We start from the raw sequence: 24,238 nt of genomic DNA, 5'->3' as shown, positions 1-24,238 counted from the left end.
TTTAGGACATCCTCACCCACCACAGTCATTTACAGTCCAGTAACTAGAATCCATACGATCATATAATACTCCCAACTTCCTTCATGCTGTGCACTAAATGTAAATATTTGACCTACAGCAGAGTCCAGCAGGAGCCACATCCCTTGGTCCCACCTGGGGGCTCCAATTGGTCCAGCTTTGCTTAATCAGTCAAAAAGGACAAAAAGAAGAAAGCAACTGACTCTTGATTTCGGTCAAAGTCATGATCTCAGGGTCCTGGGACCAAGCCCTACATCAGGCTCTGCCCGCAGTGCGGAATCAGCTTGAGGAGTCTCTCTCTCTCTCTCTCTCCTTTTGCCCCTTGCCCCACCCACACGTGTGTGCCTGCTTACTTTCTCTCTAAAATAATAAAAATATTTCTTAAAAAAAAAAAGAGAGGATTCAAAAACAGCTATAAGAAACTTAATGCACATAACATTGTACTTGATATCAGGGAAAACCCAATGAAGCAAATCCCCTATCCCACACAAGCTCTGTAAGCTAAAAGCAACATTCATTCATTCCACATTTACAGACCACTCACTACACACCAGACCTGGACTACAGATAGGGCATCAAAACAAAGCTATTAGTCTCCAAAAGCTCACAATGAAGATAATGAAACAACAGATATACATGAAAATCACATAAGCACACACACACTCCCAAGTAGTTCATGGACAGTTCCACCAGAAGTTTTTTAAGGGAGACCAGGCAGTTTCATGGACAGGATAATACTGGACTTCAACCTTAAAGGAGGGGGTAGACTTACTAACAGTGGCAATAAACTTGACAGAGAAATCCCAAAGGAAATGTACAAAGTCATGGGTAACATTTTATTGAGTGCCTACTATGATTTAGATGTTATGCTCACAACTTTACACTTATCCCACAAAACAACAGTGTAAGTTAGGTATTATTACCTCCCCCACACTTAACTAACGAGGAAGCAAGGATGCCAGACCTCCGGAAATCCAACTGACAGAGCTGTTCAGGGGTGGAGGGCTCCAGCCTCGGCAGTCTGCCTCTAAGGATCACTCCTCCAACACAAAGCAAGAGCGCCCACTAAGTTCCAGAACAGAATCTGTAACTGTGGGGAAGCTGGTCACAGAATTAGAAGAGGAGCAGGGCATAATAAAGCTCCTCTTTTCCCCTTAAGGAGCCTTGAGATCTTTGTAGTCAAGAAGAAAAAGATACATTTTTTTAAATCAATAAACACTAACTACCTCTACATGTAAGATCCTGTACAAAGGAAAATCATCTTCTGCTGTATCTGTATCACAACTGGCTTCCTGCTACACACATCACCCCCATGCAGGTCGACTGGGCCCCACTGGCTGGCCAGGCATGTGTGTCCCTCTCAAAAGGTTTCCACTTAGACAAAGACTACAGGGGAGGACCAGAGAGCAGTCAATGGCACACCAGTTGCTGACCCTTTCCAGCTCGCCCCAACTCCAGTAACAGGAGAACATAGAACAATGAAGCTTCTATGAGAAATGAGAAGTATTTTTCAAGCTCCAGGCTTGGACCTTTTGTACGTTTTAAAAATCTTCAGCAGTTCTTGGGCTATATGTCTTATTTGCTGTATTTGAAACGTCAATATATCGTGATTTTTAGAGTCGAAGAGCCAACATATACTGTTAAGAGAGAATTTAACAATATTATTTTTCTCTCTCTCTCCACATACTCTTATCATTCCTTTCTTTTTTTTTCCTAAAAGCTAACTCCTATCAGTCCAACCTGAACCAGGTTACCCCTAGGCTACAGGTGACCATACAGAAATCATCAAGACTTTCATAGCCCTTACCAAAGACATGTCAAAAGATGCTGTTAAGGGTTAAGAAGAAATGAATACACTCTGTGCTGGGGGCATTTAACAGTAAAGAGATCCCCTTTATTCACTCTAAACAGAACACAGAGACTCTCCCCCAGAGGTAAAACAGAATCAAAGGGTGGGTGGTAGGGCGGGTTGAAAACAGGATCCCAGCACTAGAGAAAAGTCAGGGGTCCTAGATCTCCATTCAGGCTGTGGCTCAGTAGCCACGAGCCGCCTGGCCTCTCTGGGCCTCAATCCCTTCATCACACATGCAGGAGGACGACTATAAAGACCTTCTCCATCTGTAACATTTAAGGACAGACAAGCAGTGATCCTCGGGGGAGAAAGAATGAAAGGTGTTGGTGGTGAAAAGGATGATTAATACAATGTAATGCTATCCTGGGTCCAGAAATAGGCTGGCTTAGAGCTGCATTCACCTTATCAGCCTAGATTTATTAGGGGGGTGGGAGGGCTGGTGGGTGGGAATCACAGCCACCCACAGTGAAATTAAACTATGTTCCCAGATGAGTTCTGCTGAAGTGTGATTTATCCGGAGAGTGTTAAACAACTCACCGGCAGTATGAAACCGTGTTACCGAAATTGCATTACTGCACAAACTTCACTTTTCCCCAAATGTGATTTGCAGAGAAGATGCAGAGCTGAGAATCCTGTGTCCATGACCATCTGTCCTATCCCAGTCCCTGGAGAGGCGTGGGGGGAGAGTGTGAAAAGCCACAGGTGCCATGTATATTCAGCCACCAGTGTCACATATCCATCAAGAAGCCCAACATTTGCTGGGGATAAGTGTTCAGCCCAGCAGGCAAAAGAGGCTCACTGATGCATCCGGCTCCAAACATTCCCTGAGCCTGCCCTCTGCGCCAAGCAGCGGGGTGAGGGAACATCAGAGAATAGGAAAGATGTCACCATGAGTATATGCTCCCCAAATGCCTCCCCTCTGGGCAAGGAAGGGACTGTTGGCTGAAAAGGCAGTATAGAGGACTATACGCACTCTTTGCTGCTGGTGTGAAATAGACAATACCCTTAACCAGAATCAGTTTCCTATCTGTTGAGTAAAGGTAACACACAATCCACATGCCTCATGTGGCTGAATGAGGAAACAAAGGGATTAAAAACGATGAGGAGTGGGGCACCTGGCTGGCTTAGTTGGTAGAGCATGGGACACTTGATCTTGGGGTCATGAGTTTGAGCGTTGGACAGAGAGATAACTTAAAAAAAAGAAAATGAAGATTATACAAAGCCTCATAGAACAAATGCTATGATTACTACCAACACTGTGACCTTCTTGTGCCAAAATATTAAACTGAAAATAATCAAATTAAGTCAAATCAAAATGAGTGTCAGGACTTAGTCGCTTGGCAAAAATTCACCAAACCAGACAGCAGGGAGCATGCCATGCACTGGAAATGAAGATGAATAAGACCGAGTCCCAGGGTTCCCTACTTTCAGTCCAACTGGACAGAAGTTCCACACACAACTATAGAGTGATGGGATGTGTATAGAGCACCCTGGAGGGTGGAAAAATGACCACTGCCTGGAGTCAGGGGGAGGACAGGTCTGTGACAGATTTTCACAAAAGGTGACCTATGGGCACACCTGGATGGCTCAGGTCATGATCTCATGGATTGTGGGATCGAGCCCCGCACCAGGCTCAGCACCAGGCTCAGCAGGGAGTCTACTTGAAGGTACTCTCCCTCTGTCCCTCCCCCAACTCGTGCTCGCTCTCTACAATAAGTAAATAAATCTTTTTTTAAAAATAAGATGAAAGGTGACCTACAAACTGAGTTTTGACACAAAATTAAGATTGCAACATGGACTGAAAGGTAGAGAAGGGAATCCCTAGGAGGCAGTCTGAGCAGAGCCCTGGATGCACTGGGAAAGCCATCTGGATGAACTCTGAAAAAGTAGAACTCAAGAGCCACCTAGAGCAGAAGCCCCAACATCTGGCTTGAAGCACAGGAGTATTATCTTCCCTTTCTGTCAGTGTCTACCCCTCCCTATTCCTACACACACACAACACAGAGGAGCGCGCGCAGGCGGCCCAGGAAATCCTCTTTAAACTCTCAGAGAAGAAAGCACAGCTGCTTCTTGTCAGGCAGATGGTGGTCCCGGAGATGCTAGAAGTCTGTGCTGGGATGTACTGTGTGGCAGTTTTTTCCTGGGCACCTTCTGCAGCCTCCTGTTTCACTGAAAATAATTCTTTTGCTTCCTCTCTCCAAATTGCAAGTATGCCCAGCATTGTCTCTATTCTGCCTGTACGGATAAAGAACAGCTGAAGAGCCCCATCACTGGAAGGGCTTTGGGAGGTGAGAATTCTCCTTCTCACCTGACGGGGAACAAGGCACCCTGCCAGGGAATCTAGTCCTGGCCCTTATCATCAGTCCTAATAATCATAAAAACCAGTTTACACACATGAAGTGTCTACAAGTCCTTTCTGCTGGGTATGTGTCATTATGTCCATTTTACAGATATGCAAACAGACTCAAGGATGCGAAAGAACTTCACAAGATCACTCAAGAGAGTAAGAGGCAGGGTCAGGATTCAAAGTGACACCTGCAGGTTCCAAAGCCTTTTCCCCATGTCACATTGTCTCCAGGCCATGCTTACTCTAAAGTCGCCTTCACAGTAAAACCTACCGTGTAAGAAGCCCAACTTCCCTTAACCCTTCTTTGCAGTCCTGGATTCTTCATCTGCCAAAAAAGAGGATGGCCAAGAGAGACCTCCAAGATTTCTGCTGATAATAAAATTTAATCCACTTGATACCTACTGTGAACTTGGAAATGTGCTCACTGGTGACCTGTATGGTCATGTGGACTCACTATATAAACCCTGAAAGGTAGGAAGCCATTCCCATCAGCCCACTTTGAAGAGAAGCAGGCACAGGGTGGTCATATGGCAAGTTAACAGCTCTCCCAGGGAAGGAGCTGAGCTCTCACTCTCCCTCCACACAAGGCACAGTTATTCAAGAGTACTGCAGCCTGACAATTCTCAAGCCTGCAGACTTGCAGAGCCCTCTGGAAAAGAGGTTAATTTCTGGACTCAAATGAAACACCTGGAGAGGTACGAACAGTTATTTAAAACCTGACTGGGAAGCTAGGCTCATTGCTGCACAGCTAGCATCCATAACTCCAAGAAGGGACTAATATGTGCTCCTCGGACCACCCTGCCTTTGGGGCCTCTTCAGTCCAAAACTCTCATAAGCTCATTCCCAACCTTCTAGAAATAAGACCATACTCTATAAAAACTAGACAAGGAGTCGGCTGGGTGCTCTGCCCACACACTCCCCCCAACACCACCACTACCACACACCTCAGGCAGTTAGAGAAAGACTGGACATCAGGACTCTCTGATACTCTGATGCTGTGCCCACCATCTTTAATGTCCTGTCCACCCTGCCTTCCTACTCTCCGAAAAGACAGGCACTGGAATATCTTACCATCACTTCAACTTGTTTTTTATTTCTGTCCATACTCAAGCATGTGACTTTAACATTTCTTTAGGTAAAAAACCCAAACTTTGTTTCTAAAAGACAACTTTCTAAACCAACCAATGAGTGTGATATACTGAAATCAAGTATTACATTTAAGGTTTCCTAAAAATATTACCACAGTACAATGCCTCCTTATTGTTCCCACGTGCCCATCCCCCGACTCCACACACACACATACACTTTAGACTGTCATTTAGACACTGGCGTGTATAATTTAAATGGCTTTAATAGCATCTACTAAAAGGACATTTGCACATGATTCTTCACTTTACTTCAAACCAATGATCCAAGCTGGAGCTTTCACTGCATTTCAGGACTAAATAGACGGATGGCAAATGCTGATGATAAAATTCAGGCAAGTTTTTAAAGTGCATTAGACTCGCCCAGAACACTGACATCTTTTCCATCTTCAGCGAAAGTCCATTTCATCCACTTCTCAGCCCAGTAGCTGGTCTATACCAGGTACGTAATAAAATACGTAGTAAGTATCAGTTAAATGAATGTTAATACATCTCAATCTTCTTTTTTATTTTACAAATTATATTTATTTGAGAGAGAAAGGGAGACAGCAAGAGCAGGAACACAAGCAGGGATAGAGGGAGAAGCAGGCTTCCCACTGAGCAGGGAGCTCGATGCAGGACTCCATCCCAGGACCCTGGGATCATGACCCAAGCTGACGAGAGACGCTTAACGACTGAGCCACCCAGGTGCCCCTGAATATTCTTAACACAGAAGTATGAAACCTACTGTTGTAATTTTAGTCATAATCTAAATCTATTTGACCCTCACATAAAAGCCATTCAAATCACAGCAAACAACAAGCAGCTGCTTCTATTCAAAGTATACATACCTCTGTCATCTGAACCATTTTGAAGTTGGCCTTGATTGGAAGACAAATGGCAAGCAGCTGCAAGTTCAGCTACAAAGTGCTTGGTAGGAAGGCAGAGCACGAACAGGGAGAATCAAAGTGCTGTTTCAGACATTTACTATGGAATTCCTTTCCAACAAACCTCTCTCATTTTCCTAGAGGCAACTAATCCGGATATGCCCTTTGAACTTAGGAAAACAAGGGGCTGCACTCTGGGAGAAAGACTCTAGTTTGAAGGCCAGGCAAGGCTGGGGACAGTAGAGCAGTCACTCCTCTTGCACACCTCTGGCCTGTTAACTGTTTTAAAAGGAGAGTGTGGACCATGGGAAAGCCACCAGGCAATCAGCCCAAAGGCCCAGATTAATCAGACAAAGGACACTGAACACATTACCTCCTTTCTTTGTCCCTCATTTTCTCCTTCACAAAATAAGAGGCAAAAATAAATAAAAGGGTAAAATTGGATGACCACTAGGCACTAGTTTTCTGCCAACAGTGGGTTCTAATCTATGATCTCCAATGCAGTAGCCACTAGTCACATGCCGCCCCAGTCCCTTCAAGTGTGGCTTGGGCAACTTAGAAACTGATTTTTATTTTTAAACTTCACTGAATTTTAATACATTGAAATTTCAATAGCTACATATGGCTAGTGGCTCCAGTTTTGGCAAGTACAACTCTAAAAAGACCTCTAGAAAGGTGCCTGGCTGGCTCAGTCAGTAGAGTATGTAACTCCTGATCTCAGGGTTGTCAGTTCAAGCCCCACACTAGGCATAGGGTTTACTTTGAAAAAAAAAAAAAAAAAAAAAAAACTGGTTTTTTAAAGACCTCTATCATTTTACATGATCTTTGGACAGCTGTGTGGGAGAAACATGGATGTTCGAGTAGGCCAGACCTGGCTTCTAAACTGAGTCCCACGACCTTCTAAATGTGCGAACTTCGTAAATTACTTAACTCCCCTGAACTTCATTTTCCTTATTTGTACAACAGAATATTAGGACCTTTCTTGCAGAATTTTAATGCAAATTCAAGATAATGCATGTAGAGGGACGCCTGGGTGGCTCAGTTGGTTAAGCAGCTGCCTTCGGCTCAGGTCATGATCCCAGCGTCCTGGGATCGAGTCCCGCATCGGGTTCCTTGCTCAGCAGGGAGCCTGCTTCTCCCTCTGCCTACCATTCTGTCCGCCTGTACTCGCTCTCTCTCCCTCTCTCTCTCTGACAAATAAATAAATAAAATCTTTAAAAAAAAAAAAAAAGATAATGCATGTAGATAGGAAACAGGCTCTCAATAAATGTTAGTTCTTTTTCGAGTTATGGTGTCCTTCAAGGATACAAGTTTCACGTCTTTCGACTTCATCCTATTGTTCCTTCCTATCTCGACCTGTTCTTAATTATTACCCCGCAGATTAACAGCTGTGCTCCTACAGATGCAGCCCTTGTCTTTCCAGAATGCCACTTGCTTAGGAATTGATTCAGGTCCTCAGCTGTGGGCGAGCCAGCAAGCCAAGTCCTCTGCGCCTCCGGAACTGCTGACTTCCGCTTACTCTGGGGCCCCTCCACCTCACACCAGCATTCAGGAATTCACAAAACTCTTCCCCATGATTGTATACTAAGCTGACACTTTTTTCAATGCAACCAACACCTGTTGGTGGTTCTGGTACTTCCCTCCTTAACTCTCCCCTTGACTTCCCCTAATATTTGACGGTTTCTTTCTTTGGAAACGCTTTAGGATAACCTTTCATTTTGTAATTGCTCAGTGATTCAGAATACTCAGAAATAGAAAAGCAACAAACTACATTTATGGCTAACCCAGCATTAGTTTAGTTACCAAAATAAAACAAGGCAAAAGAGACTATGTTTTAGAAGGGAGTGTTCCAATAAAATTTTTAAAAATGTTACAGTCCCTATCTTAAAAAAAAAAAAAAATTTAAGCTTTTATTTTTGGGATGCCTGGGTGGCTCAGTTGGTTAAGCATCTGCCTTTGGCTCAGGTCATGATCCCAGAGTCCTGGGATGGAGTCCTACATCGGGCTCCCTGCTCAGCAGAAAAACTGCTTCTCCGTCTGCCTGCTCTGCCTGCTGCTCCCCTTGCTTGTGCTCTCTCTCTCTCTGAAAAATAAATAGTATCTTAAAAATATATATTTATTTTTAAGTAATTTCTATACCCAACATGGGGCTCAAACCTACAACCTCGAGAGAGGTCGAATGCTCTACTGACTGAGCCAGTCAGGCACCCCAGTCTCTACTTAAATTAATATGTGTTAAAAGCCTGGTCCAAGTGTTCCACTGGCCTGTCCTCTAGTGAATGGAACCTTTCCACGGCACCAATGACCAAGTTTTATACTGGACCTAAATGAATGCCTAAAAGCAGGATTAATTTTCTAATAATAATTATTGGAATGTTAAGCTGCTGCCTTCTTCCTGTTGGGGGATGGGAGGAAGAAGATGAAATATAGGCTGGCATTTTGGTAGGATTGCAGTCTGGGTTCCAGTAAACCATCAGACAAAAGGTTTACAGTTGGCTTGGAATTCTTGCTAACCTCTGAGGCCTCCCCCGACAGGCCATTCTGGAAGGACCGTTTTCTGAAGGATGGTATGAAATCAAATTGGGCAAATAACTTTGACTCTAGACTCTCAAATGTGGTGAAGGTCTAATTTTTTAAAACTAACTTGGAAATGTAACTTACAACTTAATAAAGAAAGGACTATAATTATCCTGGATCCAGACAAGCCTGTAAGTACAACAATATGATTGGCCAGTCATGTCTGCTTACAACCTCCCATATTCCTAGATTTAACCTGAATCTGGAACCCATGCACATCATTCTCTCAACTTACTGTTCTACTTTGTCTGAAAAGTAAATGCACGTAAGAGCATTCAAGATTGTGAACCTTTCTTGGGAACAGTTAAACTCAAAATAGGTCAATTCCAGAACGGCATTCATTTCAAGGGGACTTTTGTCTGTGGTTATTTTGAAAACCACTGCTTTTAAAACTGACATTATGAAGCTTAAAAATAGGCCCTCCTACTAAGGATCCTGGACTAAAATACCCTTTCCTCCCCTCATTTCCTTATCCCCTTTTCACTCAAACACCTAAGAGAATGGTGACACAGAGGGTTGCCTTCTCAAGAGCTTCAGATTATTACTTGAAAATTTTTCGATGATTTCTTGAAAAAATTCCAATTATTAGTTTTAAATTTTTTTTTGATAATACCGGATACAGTTACCAAATTTAGTGGTGGGCAGACCTGGTTAGAACATCTTCCAACCAAGTATCCCAAATGAAAGCATGTAATATATACACCATAGGAAAATCAAAGTCTGAAAACCAACTCCTCCATTCCAGCTGTGTGAGCTCCCAGCAAGTTCTTTCTGCTCTCTGGGTCTGGTTTCATCTTGCAAAAGCAGGCAGGGGGGCTAAAGGATCTGTAAGGTCCCATCCCGCCCAAACAGGCTCTGCTTCTATGAAGCTAGGCAGCTGCTTCCTATTTTCATGGCTCTTTGGAAAAAGCAGAAATGTTCCTTGCCCAGAAGGTCCTTGGGAAGCATCATTATACTTAATAATGTTCCCCTGGGACACAAGAACTGCTACTGAGAGCAAAGCAAGATGGTTATAAAATATAAAGATGTTCAGAGGAAAAAATAAGTTATGTTTTAAAAAGGATACCAGTAAATCTAGATAGAAATGCATATACAGTCAACCAAAAAAATTAGTAGCTATGACTGAATTTAACAAAGCTGCAGGACATAAACAATTCATACAAATCAAATCATGGTCAAGATAGAAAATACAAATTACAGGGCACCTGGGTGGCTCAGTGGGTTAAGGCCTCTGCCTTCGGCTCAGGTCATGATCCCAGAGTCCTGGGATTGAGCCCCGCATCGGGCTCTCTGCTTCGTGGAGAGCCTGCTTCCTCCTCTCTCTCTGCCTGCCTCTCTGCCTACTTGTGATCTCTGTCTGTCAAATAAATAAATAAAATGTTTAAAAAAAATTTTTTTAAAAGAAAAGAAAATACAAATTGAAAAATGTTCAGTCACAATGACATTAAGAAAAAAATGACATCAAAATGTTAAGCCTTGAAATATTAACTCAGAACACACTAGAGTTACTCGGAAGAAACTGTAACACCATAATAGGAGAGAGAGAAGAGACATTAATAAATGGAAAGGTACACGATGAGAGTTGTTAAAGTTTTCATTAGGGGCACCTGGGTGGCTCAGTTGGTAGAGCATGCCACACTTGATCTCAGAGTCATGAGTTCAAGCCCCAAGTTGGGTCTAGAGATTACTAAAAAATAAAATCTTTGGGGTGCCTGGGTCTGGGTTAAAGCCTCTGCCTTTGGCTTGGTTCATGATCCCAGGGTCCTGGAATCGACCCCCGAGTCGGGCTATCTGCTCGACGGGAGGCCTGCTTCCCCCACCTCCTCTGCCTGCCTCTCTGTCTACTTGTGATCTCTGTCAAATAAATAATCTTTTTAAAAAATTTTTTAAAAAGGGACGCCTGAGTGGCTCAGTTGGTTAAGCCACTGCCTTCGGCTCGGGTCATGATCCCGGAATCCTGGGATCGAGTCCCGCGTCGGGCTCCTTGCCCTGTGGGGAGCCTGCTTCTCTCTCAGCCTCTGCCTGCCGCTCTGCCTGCTTGTGTTCTCTCTCTCTCTCTCTCTGACAAATAAATAAGTAAATAATTTTTTAATTTTTAATTAAGTTTTCATTAACCCTACCAAACTGAAAAAAAAAACCGTATCAACACTACATAAGTGTTAAAAGGCAATTTTATAAATACATCAAAATACCACCACTACCAAATAAAAGTAAACCTGAAAATACAATAGATAGATAGATATTTAATAAATTCCTGTAAGATACTAGAACACACTGTGGAGAATAACTAGACCCATTCCTCACACCAAACACATTAATAAATTCCAGATGGGACAGAATTAACCATACGAGAAAGAAATGGCTATAAGACAAAGAAGCCACATCCTCCAGCAAAGTTGTGAAGAGATATGTCTAAATACTAAAGGTAGGGCTATCTCATACAAAAGACATGTTTTTAAAGACAAAAAAAAAATGTTTTTCTTAACACGACATAAAAGGAAAACCTCACCGAGACAACGTTGCAGCCACATAATTGATAAAACTTTAAAATACAGAGCATACGGACTTCAACAAACCACCAGACAAGTAACTGGGTAGATTAACAAAAGACATGAATGAACAAATAAATACAAAGCACATAAAAACTGTTTAGACATACCTCTTGAAAAATCATCAGAGAAGAAAAGTTTGCATGTGACTTTTTTGAAATATGTAGCGGGTATCAGAAAACCAGCCCACCTACCTCTCCAGCTTCATCTCCTCCAACCTGCACCCATGCACCAGCGCACTCAACTACTTCCCAGCTCCTCCAGGCATCCCAGGCTTTCCCACTTATGAGAAGCCACTCATCCTCTGCTCTCTTCCTGCCATGCCCTGCCCCCCTCCATTCCCATGGAAATCCTAGCTATCCTTCAAGGCCCAGCTCAAATGTCATCTCTTCCGTGATGGCTTTCCTAATCTCCCCCACTGGATGTGCCTTCTTCCTCCTCTCCTTGAGCTCTGACAGTACTTTCTTTATACATCAGGGCACTTTCCTTCCTCGGCAGCCGTTTGTTTCCTTCCTGAGCCCCTGTGACCTCTCCCCGGCCTGCTAATGAGGTTTTAAAATCCCTAGAGACAAAGAAAATCTTACTCAACTGCCCCCAGCTCCTAGCATAGCAAATTACATCAAGCATTCAATAAATATTAGTTCAAACGAATTGGTGAAATACAGAAAATAATCCCATTTCAAAAACACAGCCTGGCTAACACCTTAAGTAAAGCAGATTGACCTTCAAAGGAGCCCTTTCCACCTACCAAACTATCAAAAAATCAGAGCTTTAAAAAAATAAAAGGAGAAGGAAAAAAACCTTTCTGCAGCTTGAGGAAACAGTTAAATATAATTGGTTCCATCTTTTTTTGGAACATATTCTGTTAATACGTAACAAACAGCGGCAACATGGTTCACTGCCTCTGATTTGGTGTATGAATTAATTTAAAAGCAGAACAAAACAAATTGGTTCAGAACATTTGCCAGACTATCAGTACATAATGAAAATCTGGGGGTGCCTGGGTGGCGCAGTCGGTTAAGTGCCCAGCTCTTGGTTTCAGTTCAGGTCATTATCTCAGGGTCTCAGGGTCTCAAGATGGAGCCCCAAATCAGGCTCTGCACTCAGTGGGGAATCTGCTTAAGATTCTCTCTCCCTCTGCTCCTCCCGCCCCACCCCCCTGCACCTTCTCTCTCAAATAAATAAAATCTTCAAAAAACAAAATCTGGAAGCCACCTCATCAACAAAATATCATTTATAAAGCCAGACTCAGCCAAAAATATACGAAACCAAGAGGATTATGTCCATGAAAAGTTGAGAGGGGGACTGGAGAGTAGAGGGAGACTTCATCAACTGATCACAGCCACATATATAATGGAATGTCCAAAAAAAAGTTAAACTGGGAAGTTTGAAGTCTGTAGTTTCCTTCTTTAAAAGGTGTTAACAAATATTCAAAGAAGGGGGTGAGGGGGAAAGAGGTCACATTACCCTTCTCCACTTCTTCTTAACACGCTGTAACCTCTTCTTAATCTGACTCCCTTGCTGACATCAAAGCAGGATGCCCCTGGGAACTACACTGAGAAATCAGAGGCAGGATCAGCTCTTTGAGGCTGTGCCACGCCAGAATCCAGAGAACACCTGCTGCTTTAAAACAAAACACCATTCATCCTGGGAGGGGTTAACTCAGCAAACAGGTATTGGAGTCTCCAAACAGATCTCACAGGCTTTTGGGCAACAGAACGAGGACACCGGACACGAAGTAAAAACAATCAAGCAGCAGTAAGACAGATGATTTTTGAGAAATGGAAGCTTCTGGAAGAAAACAGAAACAAAACTGGGACTTTAAGCTTTCCTCTCGGGCTCAACCTCATTTTCTGCCCAGCCTGTGGGTTCTCAGGGTTTGTTTTCTCCACATGTCAGAAACATTCACCATTTGCTTGACCTGTGCTTCCTGGGAAGATGGTGGAAATAGAACCAATTCATACCGAGGAAAGCTAGCAAAGAGGTTTTTTGTGGTTGTCAGTTTATTTTTGATTTTTTTTTTTTTTAGATTTTATTATTTTTTTTTTAAATATTTTATTATTTATCTGACAGAGAGAGATCACAAGTAGGCAGAGAGGCAGGCAGAGAGAGAGAGAGGAGGAAGCAGGCTCCCTGCTGAGCAGAGAGCTGGATGCGGGACTCGATCTCAGGACCCTGAGCTCATGACCTGAGCCGAAGGCAGCGGCTTAACCCACTGAGCCACCCAGGCGCCCCTTTAGATTTTATTTCTTTATTTGAAGGGAGGGAGGAGCAGAAGGGGTGGGAGAGGGAGAGGGAAAGAATCTCAGACTCTGCACTGAGCCCCACATGGGGCCCAATCCCAGGACACTGAAATCATGACTAAACCAAAACAAGAGTCTGATGCTCAACCAAATGAGCCACCCAGGTGCCCCAGTTTCATTGTTTAAACGAAATTTTGGGCTCCCTGAGTATTGCAATCAGTTTGAATCTGATAGCTCCTGATTTCAGCTGGGGTCTTGATCTCCGTGGGATCCAGCCCCACGACAGGCTCTGCATCCAGCATGGAAATATGCTTAAGACACTCTCTTCCTCCCGCTCCCCACACTCTAAAATAAATAAATAAATAAATCTTTTTTTTTTTTTTTTTTGAGTGCAAGAGAGAGAGAGAGCGAGCGAGCGTGCGAGTGAGCGCAAGCGGGGAGGAGGGTCAGAGAGAGAGGGAGACACAGACTCTCTGCTGAGCAGGGAGCCTAATGTGCAGCTGGATCCTACAACCCTGAGATCAGGACATGAGCTGAAGGCAAACGCTTACCTGACTGAACAGCCCAGGATCTGCCCCTAAATAAATCTTTTTTTTTTTTTTTTAAGATTTTATTTATTTATTTGACAGAGAGAAATCACAAGTGGTCGGAGAGGCAGGCAGAAAGAGAGAGAGGGAAGCAGGCTCCCTGCTGAGCAGAGAGCTCGATGCGGGACTCAATCCCAGGACCCTGAGATCATGACCTGAGCCGAAGGCAGCAGCTTAACCCACTGAGCCACCCAGGCGCCCCCCTAAATAAATCTTTTTAAAAAATAAATAGGGGCACCTCAGTGGCTTAAGGCCTCTGCCTTCGGCTCAGGTCATGATTCTGGGGTCCCAGGATCAAGCTGGCTCTCTGCTCAGCAGGGAGCCTGCTTCTCTTCCTCTCTCTCTGCCTACTTGTGATTTCTGTCAAATAAATAAATAAAATCTTAAAAAAAATAAAACAAATTCTTAAAAATAAATTTACACAAACACTACTTTGGTTTTGTTCAATCTACCAAAAATGATTAACCGTATCAGCAGTGTTATAAACACAGGGGTCCAAAAAGGTATGGCCCTAATCAAGTTAAGGGAAAAAGACACAAAAGGGGGGGCGCCTGGGTGACTTAGTGGGTTAAAGCCTCTGCTTTCAGCTCAGGTCATGATCCCAGGGTCCTGGGATCGAGCCCCAAATCGGGCCCTCTGCTTGGCAGGGAGCCTGCTTCCCTTCCTCTCTCTCTCTGCCCGCCTCTCTGCCGCCTTCTGATCTGTCTGTAAAATAAATAAATAAAATATTTTTTTTTAATTATCTTTAAAAAAAAAAAGACATAAAAGGCACACTTAGTGAATAAGAAAGCATTATGATTTTAAAATGATACTATTTAATGTTATATTCATTACACAACATAGACCAGAAGTACAAAAGGGTTAAGAGAAAATGTGAGTTAACATTAAAAAGGGGGACGCCTGGGTGGCTCAGTTGGTTAAGCAGCTGCCTTCGGCTCAGGTCCTGGGATCGAGTCCCACATCGGGCTCCTTGCTCAGCAGGGAGCCTGCTTCTCCCTCTGCCTGCCATTCTGTCTGCCTGTGCTCGCTCTCTCCCCCTCTCTCTCTGATAAATAAATAAAAATCTTTAAAAAAGATAAAATAAATTTTAAAAAAATAGGGATGCCTGGGTGGCTCAGTTGGTTGGACGACTGTCTTCGGCTCAGGTCATGATCCCGGAGTTCCGGGATCGAGTCCCGCATCGGGCTCCCAGCTCCACGGGGAGTCTGCTTCTCCCTCTGACTTTCTCCTTGCTCATGCTCTCTCTCACTGTCTCTCTCTCAAATAAATAAATAAAATCTTAAAAAAAAAAAAAATAAAAATTTAAAAAAATAAAATAAAATAAATAAAAAGGGCTTAAGACTCAGGATGGGGGCGCCTGGGTGGCTCAGTGGGTTAAGCCGCTGCCTTCGGCTCAGGTCATGATCTCAGAGTCCTGGGATCGAGTCCCGCATCGGGCTCTCTGCTGAGCAGAGAGCCTGCTTCCCTCTCTCTCTCTCTCTGCCTGCCTCTCCATCTACTTGTGATTTCTCTCTGTCAAATAAATAAATAAAATCTTTAAAAAAAAAAAAGACTCAGGATGAATTTTGTTCTCTGGGAACTCAAGTATTTATTATGAATTTTTCCAAACATACAGAAAAATGGAAAGAATAAAACAGGGAAACTCATAAACTAACCAACTAAACAACTGCAGACAATTTGCTTCATTTGCTTTATCTATGTGTGTATGTGCATTTTTTCCTGAACCATTTCAAAGTGAGTCTCATGTATCACCTATGAAGAACTTTTTCCTACATAATAATACATAACAGCTAAAAAATTAATAATTCTCTATTCAAATTTCCCAAATTGTGCCAAGAACACATTTGGTCACTATTTCATTTTTGATTCAGCATCCACCTGAGGTTCATGCATTACATTTGGTTAGCATGTGTCTTCAGTCTGTTACTCTATTTTTTTTTTTTTAAGATTTTATTTATTTATTTATTTGACAGAGAGAAATCACAAGTAGATGGAGAGGCAGACAGAGAGAGACAGAGGGAAGCAGGCTCCCCACTGAGCAGAGAGCCCGATGCGGGACTCGATCCCAGCACCCTGAGATCATGACCTGAGCCGAAGGCAGCGGCTTAAACCACTGAGCCACCCAGGCACCCCAGTCTGTTACTCTAGAACCACACCACTCCCCCTGCTTTTGCCCATGACACTGACTTTCTAGAAAGACTAAGTCAGTTGTCATAGAGAACGTTCCACGTCCTGGATTTGTCAGATGGTTTCCTCCTGGTGTCATTTAACTTGTTCCTCTGTCCCTGCATTTGTTGTAAACAGGAAGTTAGGTCTCAACGCTTGATTAGATGCAGATCTGGCTTAGATTTTAAAAGACAGGCAGCATATAAAATGCCCAAATTAACATGATTTTATCAACATTTGTAATTTGGTATTAAGAGCAAAAGATAACAGCTTTCTGAGAAGGAAGAATTCAAAGGGGCATCACTAACAACACTTCCCCCTTGAAGAGCATTCCAGTAATGATAAAGTGCTTTCATATACATTATTTCAGATTATGCTTATCTGCCTGCCTTCTTCACAGGTTTGTTACATTATCATCCTTACTTTCCTAATAAGGAAAACTGAGGCTCAGTAAAGTTCAATGATAGAGCCAAGATTAGCAATTAAGAAGCAGTTTAAGTCTTGAAGACAAGTCGTAGAATAACATGGAGTTATTCAGAAAACACTATATAATCACAGGATTACCTAGATGTATACGTGGAGATGAAATTTATGCCAGGTTTTGAAAGACAGACAGCACTCACTGATTCCAGGCACCTTGCTAGATGCTGGAGAAAGATCAGTACACAAGATAGTCATGGTCTCTGCCCTCACAGACGCTGAAGTGTGGTGGCAAATATAAAACAAAAATACAATCACACAGAAAAGCAGAGGGCATTCCAGACAAAAAAACCATGTGAGCAAGACCAGACAGAGGTAGGAAGCAATTTGCTGGTGTGAAGGGAAGACAGTAAAGGGGTCAATGCGGACCACAACAGGTGAACTGGGAGAGAGAAAAATCAAACTAGATGGGGAAGACAGGGCCAATGCCTACTCTACTGACGTATCCTCTCCCTTTCTTTCAAAGACGAACAAGTTCATGAAAGTAGAATGTTCTAAGCGTTTATGTTCAAACAAGTACCCCCCACATCTCCTTGCCATGATGAAGTCATCTGCAGGAATCTGTGTGCCCTTTCTGTATCCGCTATGACAACAGCACAGGCATTCCTCCCAAGACCGCAGACTATTCACCTGTGGCTGTTCTCAAATGACAGCACCAGTATTCATTACTGCAGCAACAAAGAGGGAGACACATCCAAGTTCAAAACTACAAAATGAGTCAAAACCACTTGAAAGGCTCCTCGTGATCATGGTACACAACCCAAAAAGGCCATCGGAGACCCCCGAAAAGCACATCAACCTGTCATAACCTTGCTGTCCCCTTCCTGAAGGGCCTTCACATCCTAACAGATGTGCGTCCCAGACAAACCTGGCGGAAGTGCTGATGCTAGGAACTATGCTCCGAGCGCAATTGTGAAGTCAATCTGCATGTTTTAGGGTTATGGTGAAACCGTTCGAAAGCCAAAATCTATGGGTGCCACCAACGCCAAGCAACGCACCCTCCGTTTCTTCCCCACTTCATGGCCTTCAAAGCTCTTTTACATGAGTTTTACATGAGTTACCTTGCTTAATCTTCCTAATACTCATTCGGGGTAGGAATGCTTCATTTCATCAGCAGGTGTCTACTGAAGAGCAGACACTGTTCTATTCACTGGCCAAGGAGCAAAGCCAAGCCCCCACCTTCGTGAAGCTTCCACATTAGCCGGGCAGGGACCACAGAGGAATACACACCATGCCATGTTAGTTAGTGGTTAAGTGCTTGAGGAAAAACTGGGCACAGCAAAGGGGCAGAGACAGGAAGTGCTGTGTTACAGACTACACAGAGTGAACAAGGACGACCTCCGTGAAGAGACATTTTTGCAGACAGAGTTCTGAAGGACGTGAGGAAGCAAGTTTTTTTAAAGAGCTTCCAGGTAGATGGAATGCCAAATGCAAGAGCTCTGAGGTGGGAATGTGCACCACCTACCGTGGACCAGATACCAGTGTACAGTGGGGCTGAATGGCAGGTGTGTGAGGGGGGCAGGGTGATAGGGTGGGACCCCATAGGCCATTAAGGTCAAGATTCTGTAAGGCCCCCCCTTCCACTGAATACATAAGGAAACAAAAGAGTCAGGAAGTACAAAGGACTTGCTTGAAGTCAACCAGAAAGTGACATTTTGGGAAATGCCCTATGCTGGGATTTCTTCTCAGGGCTCAAGCTTTTCCTCATGGAGATGAGAAGTGCTCTTTAAGGGGCACCTGACTGGCTTAGTTGGTACAGCATGCAACTCTTGATATCAGGGTTGTGAGTTCAAGCCCCATGTTGGGTGTGGAGATCACTTTAAAGTAAAATCTTAGGGGCACCTGGACAGCTCAGTCGTTAGGCAACAGCCTTTGGCTCAGGTCACCATCCCAGGTTCTGGGATAGAGCCCCATACTGGGCTCCCTGCTCAGTGGAAGCCTGCTTCTCCCTCTCCCGCTCCCGCTCCCCCAGCTTGTGTTCCTTGCTGTCTCTCTGTCAAATAAATAAATAAACTTTTTAAAAATAAATAAATAATAAATAAATAAAATCTTAAACAAAAAAGTGTTCTTTCAGAAACAAGGAGATAAAGCAAGTGCCTCATCAAGGTAGGAGACACATGGTAGGAGACACACCCCAAGCAATCCCATTTGAGTACACCCCATAGGGAACTCTCACAAGGGTCCAAAGGGAGCCATGCACAAGGATGGTCATGACCGTACTGTCTGATGCAGCAAAAGGCTGAAAACAGTTGTCTCATTCTAGGGGAATTGACATAGAACAATAAGTAAAATGTGGTACATGTCCAAGACTGCTCTGCAAACAAGACAAATAATTAATAGTATCATGTAGCATCATGAATAGGTCAGAAACATGGTATTTTGTTTAAAAAAAAAAAGTAAAGACAAACTGGAAGAAAAGCTCGGGGTGGTCATTGCTTCTGTTTAAATATTCCTGGTTCTCCTTCTAAGAAGCCCCTGCTCCTTTGAAGGTCAGCACAGCCGTATGATTTGCTCCAGCCAATAAAATGGGAGCAAAAGCGACCTGTCACTTCTCAACAAAAACTTTAGGAGCCAGAATGTGATTCACAAGATGCCCTTCTCACATGAGCATATTTCTGAGATGGTACCTCCATAAGCCTAGATCCCTAATGGAATCCAATGAACAGAGACTCCCACTGACCTGCAAGTGTGTTCAACTACTGATTTTCTGGTTGTTTGTAACCTCAGTATAACCTAATCTATCCCAACTAAAGCGTATTTACAGCACAACAGTAATTTTTATAAAATCTGAATATATTTAGGGCGTACAACGTGAGCTTTGATACACATACAGAGAAACAATTACTATAGTCAAGCTAATTAACAAAAGTATTTATTTCCTTACATAGTTAACATTTTTTGGTTTATGTGAGCACCTGAAATCTACTATGTTACCAAATCTCCAGTATTTAATACACTGGTATTAACTATAGCCGCCATGTTGTACATTAGATCTCTAGGCTTATTTATCCTACATTAACTACAGCTTTGTATCCTCTGACCAATACCCCCATCTCTCCACCCCTGGTAACCACCTATCTACTCTCTGTTTTGACTTATTCTCCCCCTTTTTTTAGATTCCACATGTAAGTGAGATCACACAGTATTTTTTTTTTTTCATCTCTGTCTGGCTTATTTCATTTAATATGTCTTCCAGGTTCATCCATGTTGTCACAAATGGCAGGATCTCCCTTCTTAAGGCAGAGTAACAGCACAATCGCATTCAGCACTCTCTGCACAGAAACACACAAAACAATACCATCTACCTCCCAAAGGTACATACATACCAAAAAATGGGTGGAACTGTAAGACCAAATATTAAATACCCTAGAGTGGGTGAGAGCCTGTGAAAGAAAAGGAAATGGGGAGAGGGAAATGACAGCAAAGGGGTAAATAAATGAAAAAGTACAAAAAGATGTGTTAAACACATTGTGCAAATATTAGAAATTCAAGACTCTCACTGTTTTACTCAAGCATATTTGCACTTACTATATGCCAGCTACTGTGTCCCAGGGACTACTTACAGAACACTGAATCAGAAAAAGGCAGTACTAGGGTGCCTGGGTGGCTTGGTAGGTTACACCTCTGCCTTCGGCGGGGGTCATGATCCCAGGGTCCTGGGATAGAGCCCCAGCTCTCTGCTCAGCAGGGAGCCTGCTTTCCCTCTCTCTCTCTGCCTGCCTCTCTGCCTACTTGTGATCTCTCCGTCAAATAAATAAGTGAAATTTTGAAAAAAAAAAAAGAAAAAAAAAGGCAGTACTAACCTTACAGTTTATGGTGTACAAAAAAGAGAGATATTTAAGATATCCTAGTAAAAAATTATAGACAGTGAATGAATGTCATGAAAAAAAAAAAAAAATCAGGTGATGGGGTCGTAGCTGGCTCAGTATGTGAAGCATGCAACTCTCCTGATCACAGAGTCATGAATTTGGGCCCCACAAGGGGGCCCAATTTAAGTGGAACCTACTTTTAAAAAAAGAAAGAAAGAAAGGCACTCTTAAATGCCCTGTCTTTAAAAAACAAAAAAAAAAAACAAACAAAAAAAAACAGATGACAGGGAAAGTGACCTCCCTTAGAGATAAGGTGGTCTGTGAACACCTCAGAGGAAATGGCATTTAGGTAGAGATGATGATTACTTCCTTCCCAGATTGGGAAGAGGAAGGGATGATTCATTCTAGGCTAAGGGAACAGCATGTGTAAGGGCCTGGAGGGGGTACAGACCATCCCCAGGAGGAAGTGAAAGAGGACTAGAATGGTGGAAGGAAGAAGCAGCAGGAAATGTGGTTAAAGAGATGGGGGGTGCTGCCACAGGGGGCAGATCTCTGGGTCTCACAGCCCAGTAGGAGTCTGGATTTCATTCTAACTGCAACGGAACCGTGAAAACATTTGAAACAGGGGGCTGATATTATCTTATTTCCAATTTATTTCATACTAACGCTTAGTACCCATGCAGTACACTCAGACATTTTTGCAAAAATTTGCAAAAAAGGTACTTTTGCACTCTTTTTTTTCCAAGGACCCTGGCAACTTGCATAAACTTCAGGTCCATGCACCCAGCTCCATCCGAATACATTAAGTGCTAAGTTAGAGGTAAATCCCAAGTGCCAAGGAGCCAGAGAGGAGAAACAACCTTGCCAAGTTAGTACCAAGAGATCCTTTATGTCAACGGATTTATTTTTTTTATTTATTTATTTTTTTTTTTGCTTCCTAGTTTACATGACATGATAATGTTCAAACCATGCCCTGGTCTAATCACAGAAATCACGAGTACAGCAGCCTCACTTGAGAAACACTCTCGAAGGTGAAAGATGAATATGTGTACAGCTTTCCTCCCTTTAGTGCCAGGAAATGTAGGGGAACAGTCCCTGTTTGTCTCAGGCAGCCTACACAAAGATGCCTCCTATTGTAACACAGCAATGAGTCATGGAGGTAGATGCAGATGGCACAAAAAACTAAGCAATTGTGGGGATTCGCTTATCCAGAAGCAAAGGCACCTTAACACACATATCCACCACCACGAATGGAAATTACCTTCTAGTTTCCTTCAGCTTTCTCAACATCCATCCAGTGGCAAAGGCACCAGAAGCTAACATTTATGGGACGTTTACTACGTATTAGCTCATTTAACCTTCAAAACTACCCTAAGTAGGTTCTATCATTAGCTCCATTTTTACAGATGACAAAACTAAACCTAAGCTGTATCTTTAAGATAAGAATGATACTTGTCCCAGATCACAAAACCACAAAGTAAAAGAGGCAGGCTTCAAACTTAGCCTGATTCCAGAGACCAACCTCCTAACCACTGCTGAGAATCTCCCAGTCCCACCAAACTTTTCTGCCACCAACTACAGAGTATTCTTTTTCTGCCTGTATTTTTTCTTTTTTTAAAGATTTATTTATTTTAGAGAGGCAGCATGAGGAGCAGAGAGAGAGAAAAATTCCCAAGCAGACTCTTCATTGATCTCAACTCAGATCCGATACTAGGACCCCGAGAGCACGCATGACCCCAGCTGAAACCAAGAGTAGGACGCTTAACTGTACCATCCAGGCGCCCCTGTATTTTTTAATGAGATTCCTCCCATTTGCAAAGAACACAGGTGTGGCGCCACAATTAACAAGAGATGACAACAGGTACTTCCACTAAGTACCTACCTCCAAATCAAATAAGGGCAGGATGGTCAGGCCACAACATTCAACCAGGCACTATGGTCAAAAGTTGTCCTGCCCTGTGCTGGGGGGATGTCAATTTGTTTTAAAGGGGTAAAGTAAGCCTGAATAACTATTCTGCATAGAATCTGACCTGTCCAAGTCAATATCACACAGAAGAGCCATGACAGTAACTGAAGAGCATCTGTTGGGAACAGGTCTGAGGAAACTAACTGAGTTCACAACACAGGTCCTCCACTGGCCTTGCGATCATTACAGGGATGAAGAGAGTCTTCAAGCCAGCAGGTCCCCAGGCTATTAAAATCTGAAGAGAGAAGGGAAGGTTATAGAAATCACCAAAGGGCAGACAGTTCAGGCCTACTCCATTCATTTCATCAGCTAGCTTCCATACATCTCCAGTGTGCAAATAAAGATTACGAACCAAATCTTTTCTGGTTAATTCTCCAGCTGGCCGGATCTCTCTCCCTAACAGTCTTGTTCCCTATTAAGGGCGCAAAAAGAGTTGTGGGAGTTCGGAAACACCCCACGAAAGCGCCCTCATCCCTGTTTAATGAGATAAAGTGCCGGCTTCTGAGCCACACTGGAAGCTGCGGAGATGGAGCACCTTGCGCTGGTTTTCATGGCTACGGTGTTCACGTCTCAGGTCAGTTTAGGGCTCATGGTAAAATACGGAAAGCCAGGAGAGTCACTGGTGAGGAGGGATTTGTTAATGAATGAAGAGTGAGACGAAGAAGAGGAAAGCGGCTCCCTTGGAGACAAGATAGTTTCCAGGAAGAAGGCCAAGGACCCAGAGGCCCCGAAGTCGGCGAGAGAAAAGCCACCGGGATACCGGTGCGCACACGCCCCTGCCAGCCAGCCAGCCAGCCAGCCAGCCGCGGCAACGAGGCTGCACTCCCGGCCCACAGGTGTCAAGCACAAAGGTGAGGACGCCGCTTGCTCGTCCCAACTCCACTCTCCATACCCCGAGCCGGTCTAAAAGACGCAGATGCGATCTCAATTTTTTCCAGGACATTTGCTCCCTTCTCCCCTTCGCAGGCCACGATCCCAGACGATCTGGGGAAAACAGCTCGGGGTTGGGGGGGTGGGGTTACGGGAGATGAACCAGTTTTTATCTTTCAGGGGGAGAAAGTGAATGGCCAGTGGCCAAGGATGACTGCAAGGGTCAGGAGAGGGGGAATATTGAGGCTCGCTGGGTCCACTGACGGGTCTGAGTCAGGAGCACAATCTGTGCTTAGTCACCGATACCTCGGCGGCCGGGAGTTCCTCGCCCCTGCCAGCCTGAAACGTACGTGACGAACCCGAGAGGAGCCCGGCGCGCCGCGCACACCCGCCTGGGCTCCTACACCCCAGCAGTGGCCTCTGCAGCCCGGACCGGCGCTCGCCGCCCACCCCAGACTTACTCCGCCGAGCTGGTCCCGTTAACCGCGGAGCCGTCGGGGGCCGGGTTCAGCTGGATGGGCGTCGGCTTCTTCTTGGGCATTCTGGACCAGGGAAGGCGCTTCTAACTCCGAGGGGAGGGCGGCCCCTCTCTTGCTTCCTCCCTCTGAGCTGCCCCACGCCCGCCGCGCAGGGCCAAGTAGGGGTCGCGAGCCCCGGGGCTGCCTTCGGGAGGCGCGCCCCGCGTGGTCCAGTCAACGCCAAGGGGCCGCTGGCGGTCTCTGGGGACCCCCGACCCTCTCGCCTGGGGCTCGCCTTGGCGCGC

At 44.1% G+C, this 24,238-nt stretch overlaps 1 protein-coding gene across 1 annotated transcript in view; it reads right to left on the bottom strand.

Annotated features, from left to right (window-relative positions):
- MAP2K1 (mitogen-activated protein kinase kinase 1) overlaps positions 1-24,020 on the bottom strand; it is an 80,284-nt gene extending 56,264 nt beyond the window's left edge. Inside the window, exon 1 of the mRNA XM_059372327.1 lies at positions 23,937-24,020. Coding sequence (XP_059228310.1) covers positions 23,937-24,016 — 80 coding nt within the window. The 5' untranslated portion in view covers positions 24,017-24,020. The remainder of the gene's footprint in view (positions 1-23,936) is intronic.
- Between the last annotated feature and the right edge of the window lie 218 nt (positions 24,021-24,238).

This window comes from Mustela nigripes, chromosome 13, assembly GCF_022355385.1.
Source record: "Mustela nigripes isolate SB6536 chromosome 13, MUSNIG.SB6536, whole genome shotgun sequence".
In the NCBI taxonomy this organism is placed as follows: Eukaryota; Metazoa; Chordata; class Mammalia; order Carnivora; family Mustelidae; genus Mustela; species Mustela nigripes.
The sequence above is the reverse complement of the archived record's forward strand: the minus strand, read 5'-3'. Positions and strand labels throughout refer to the sequence as shown.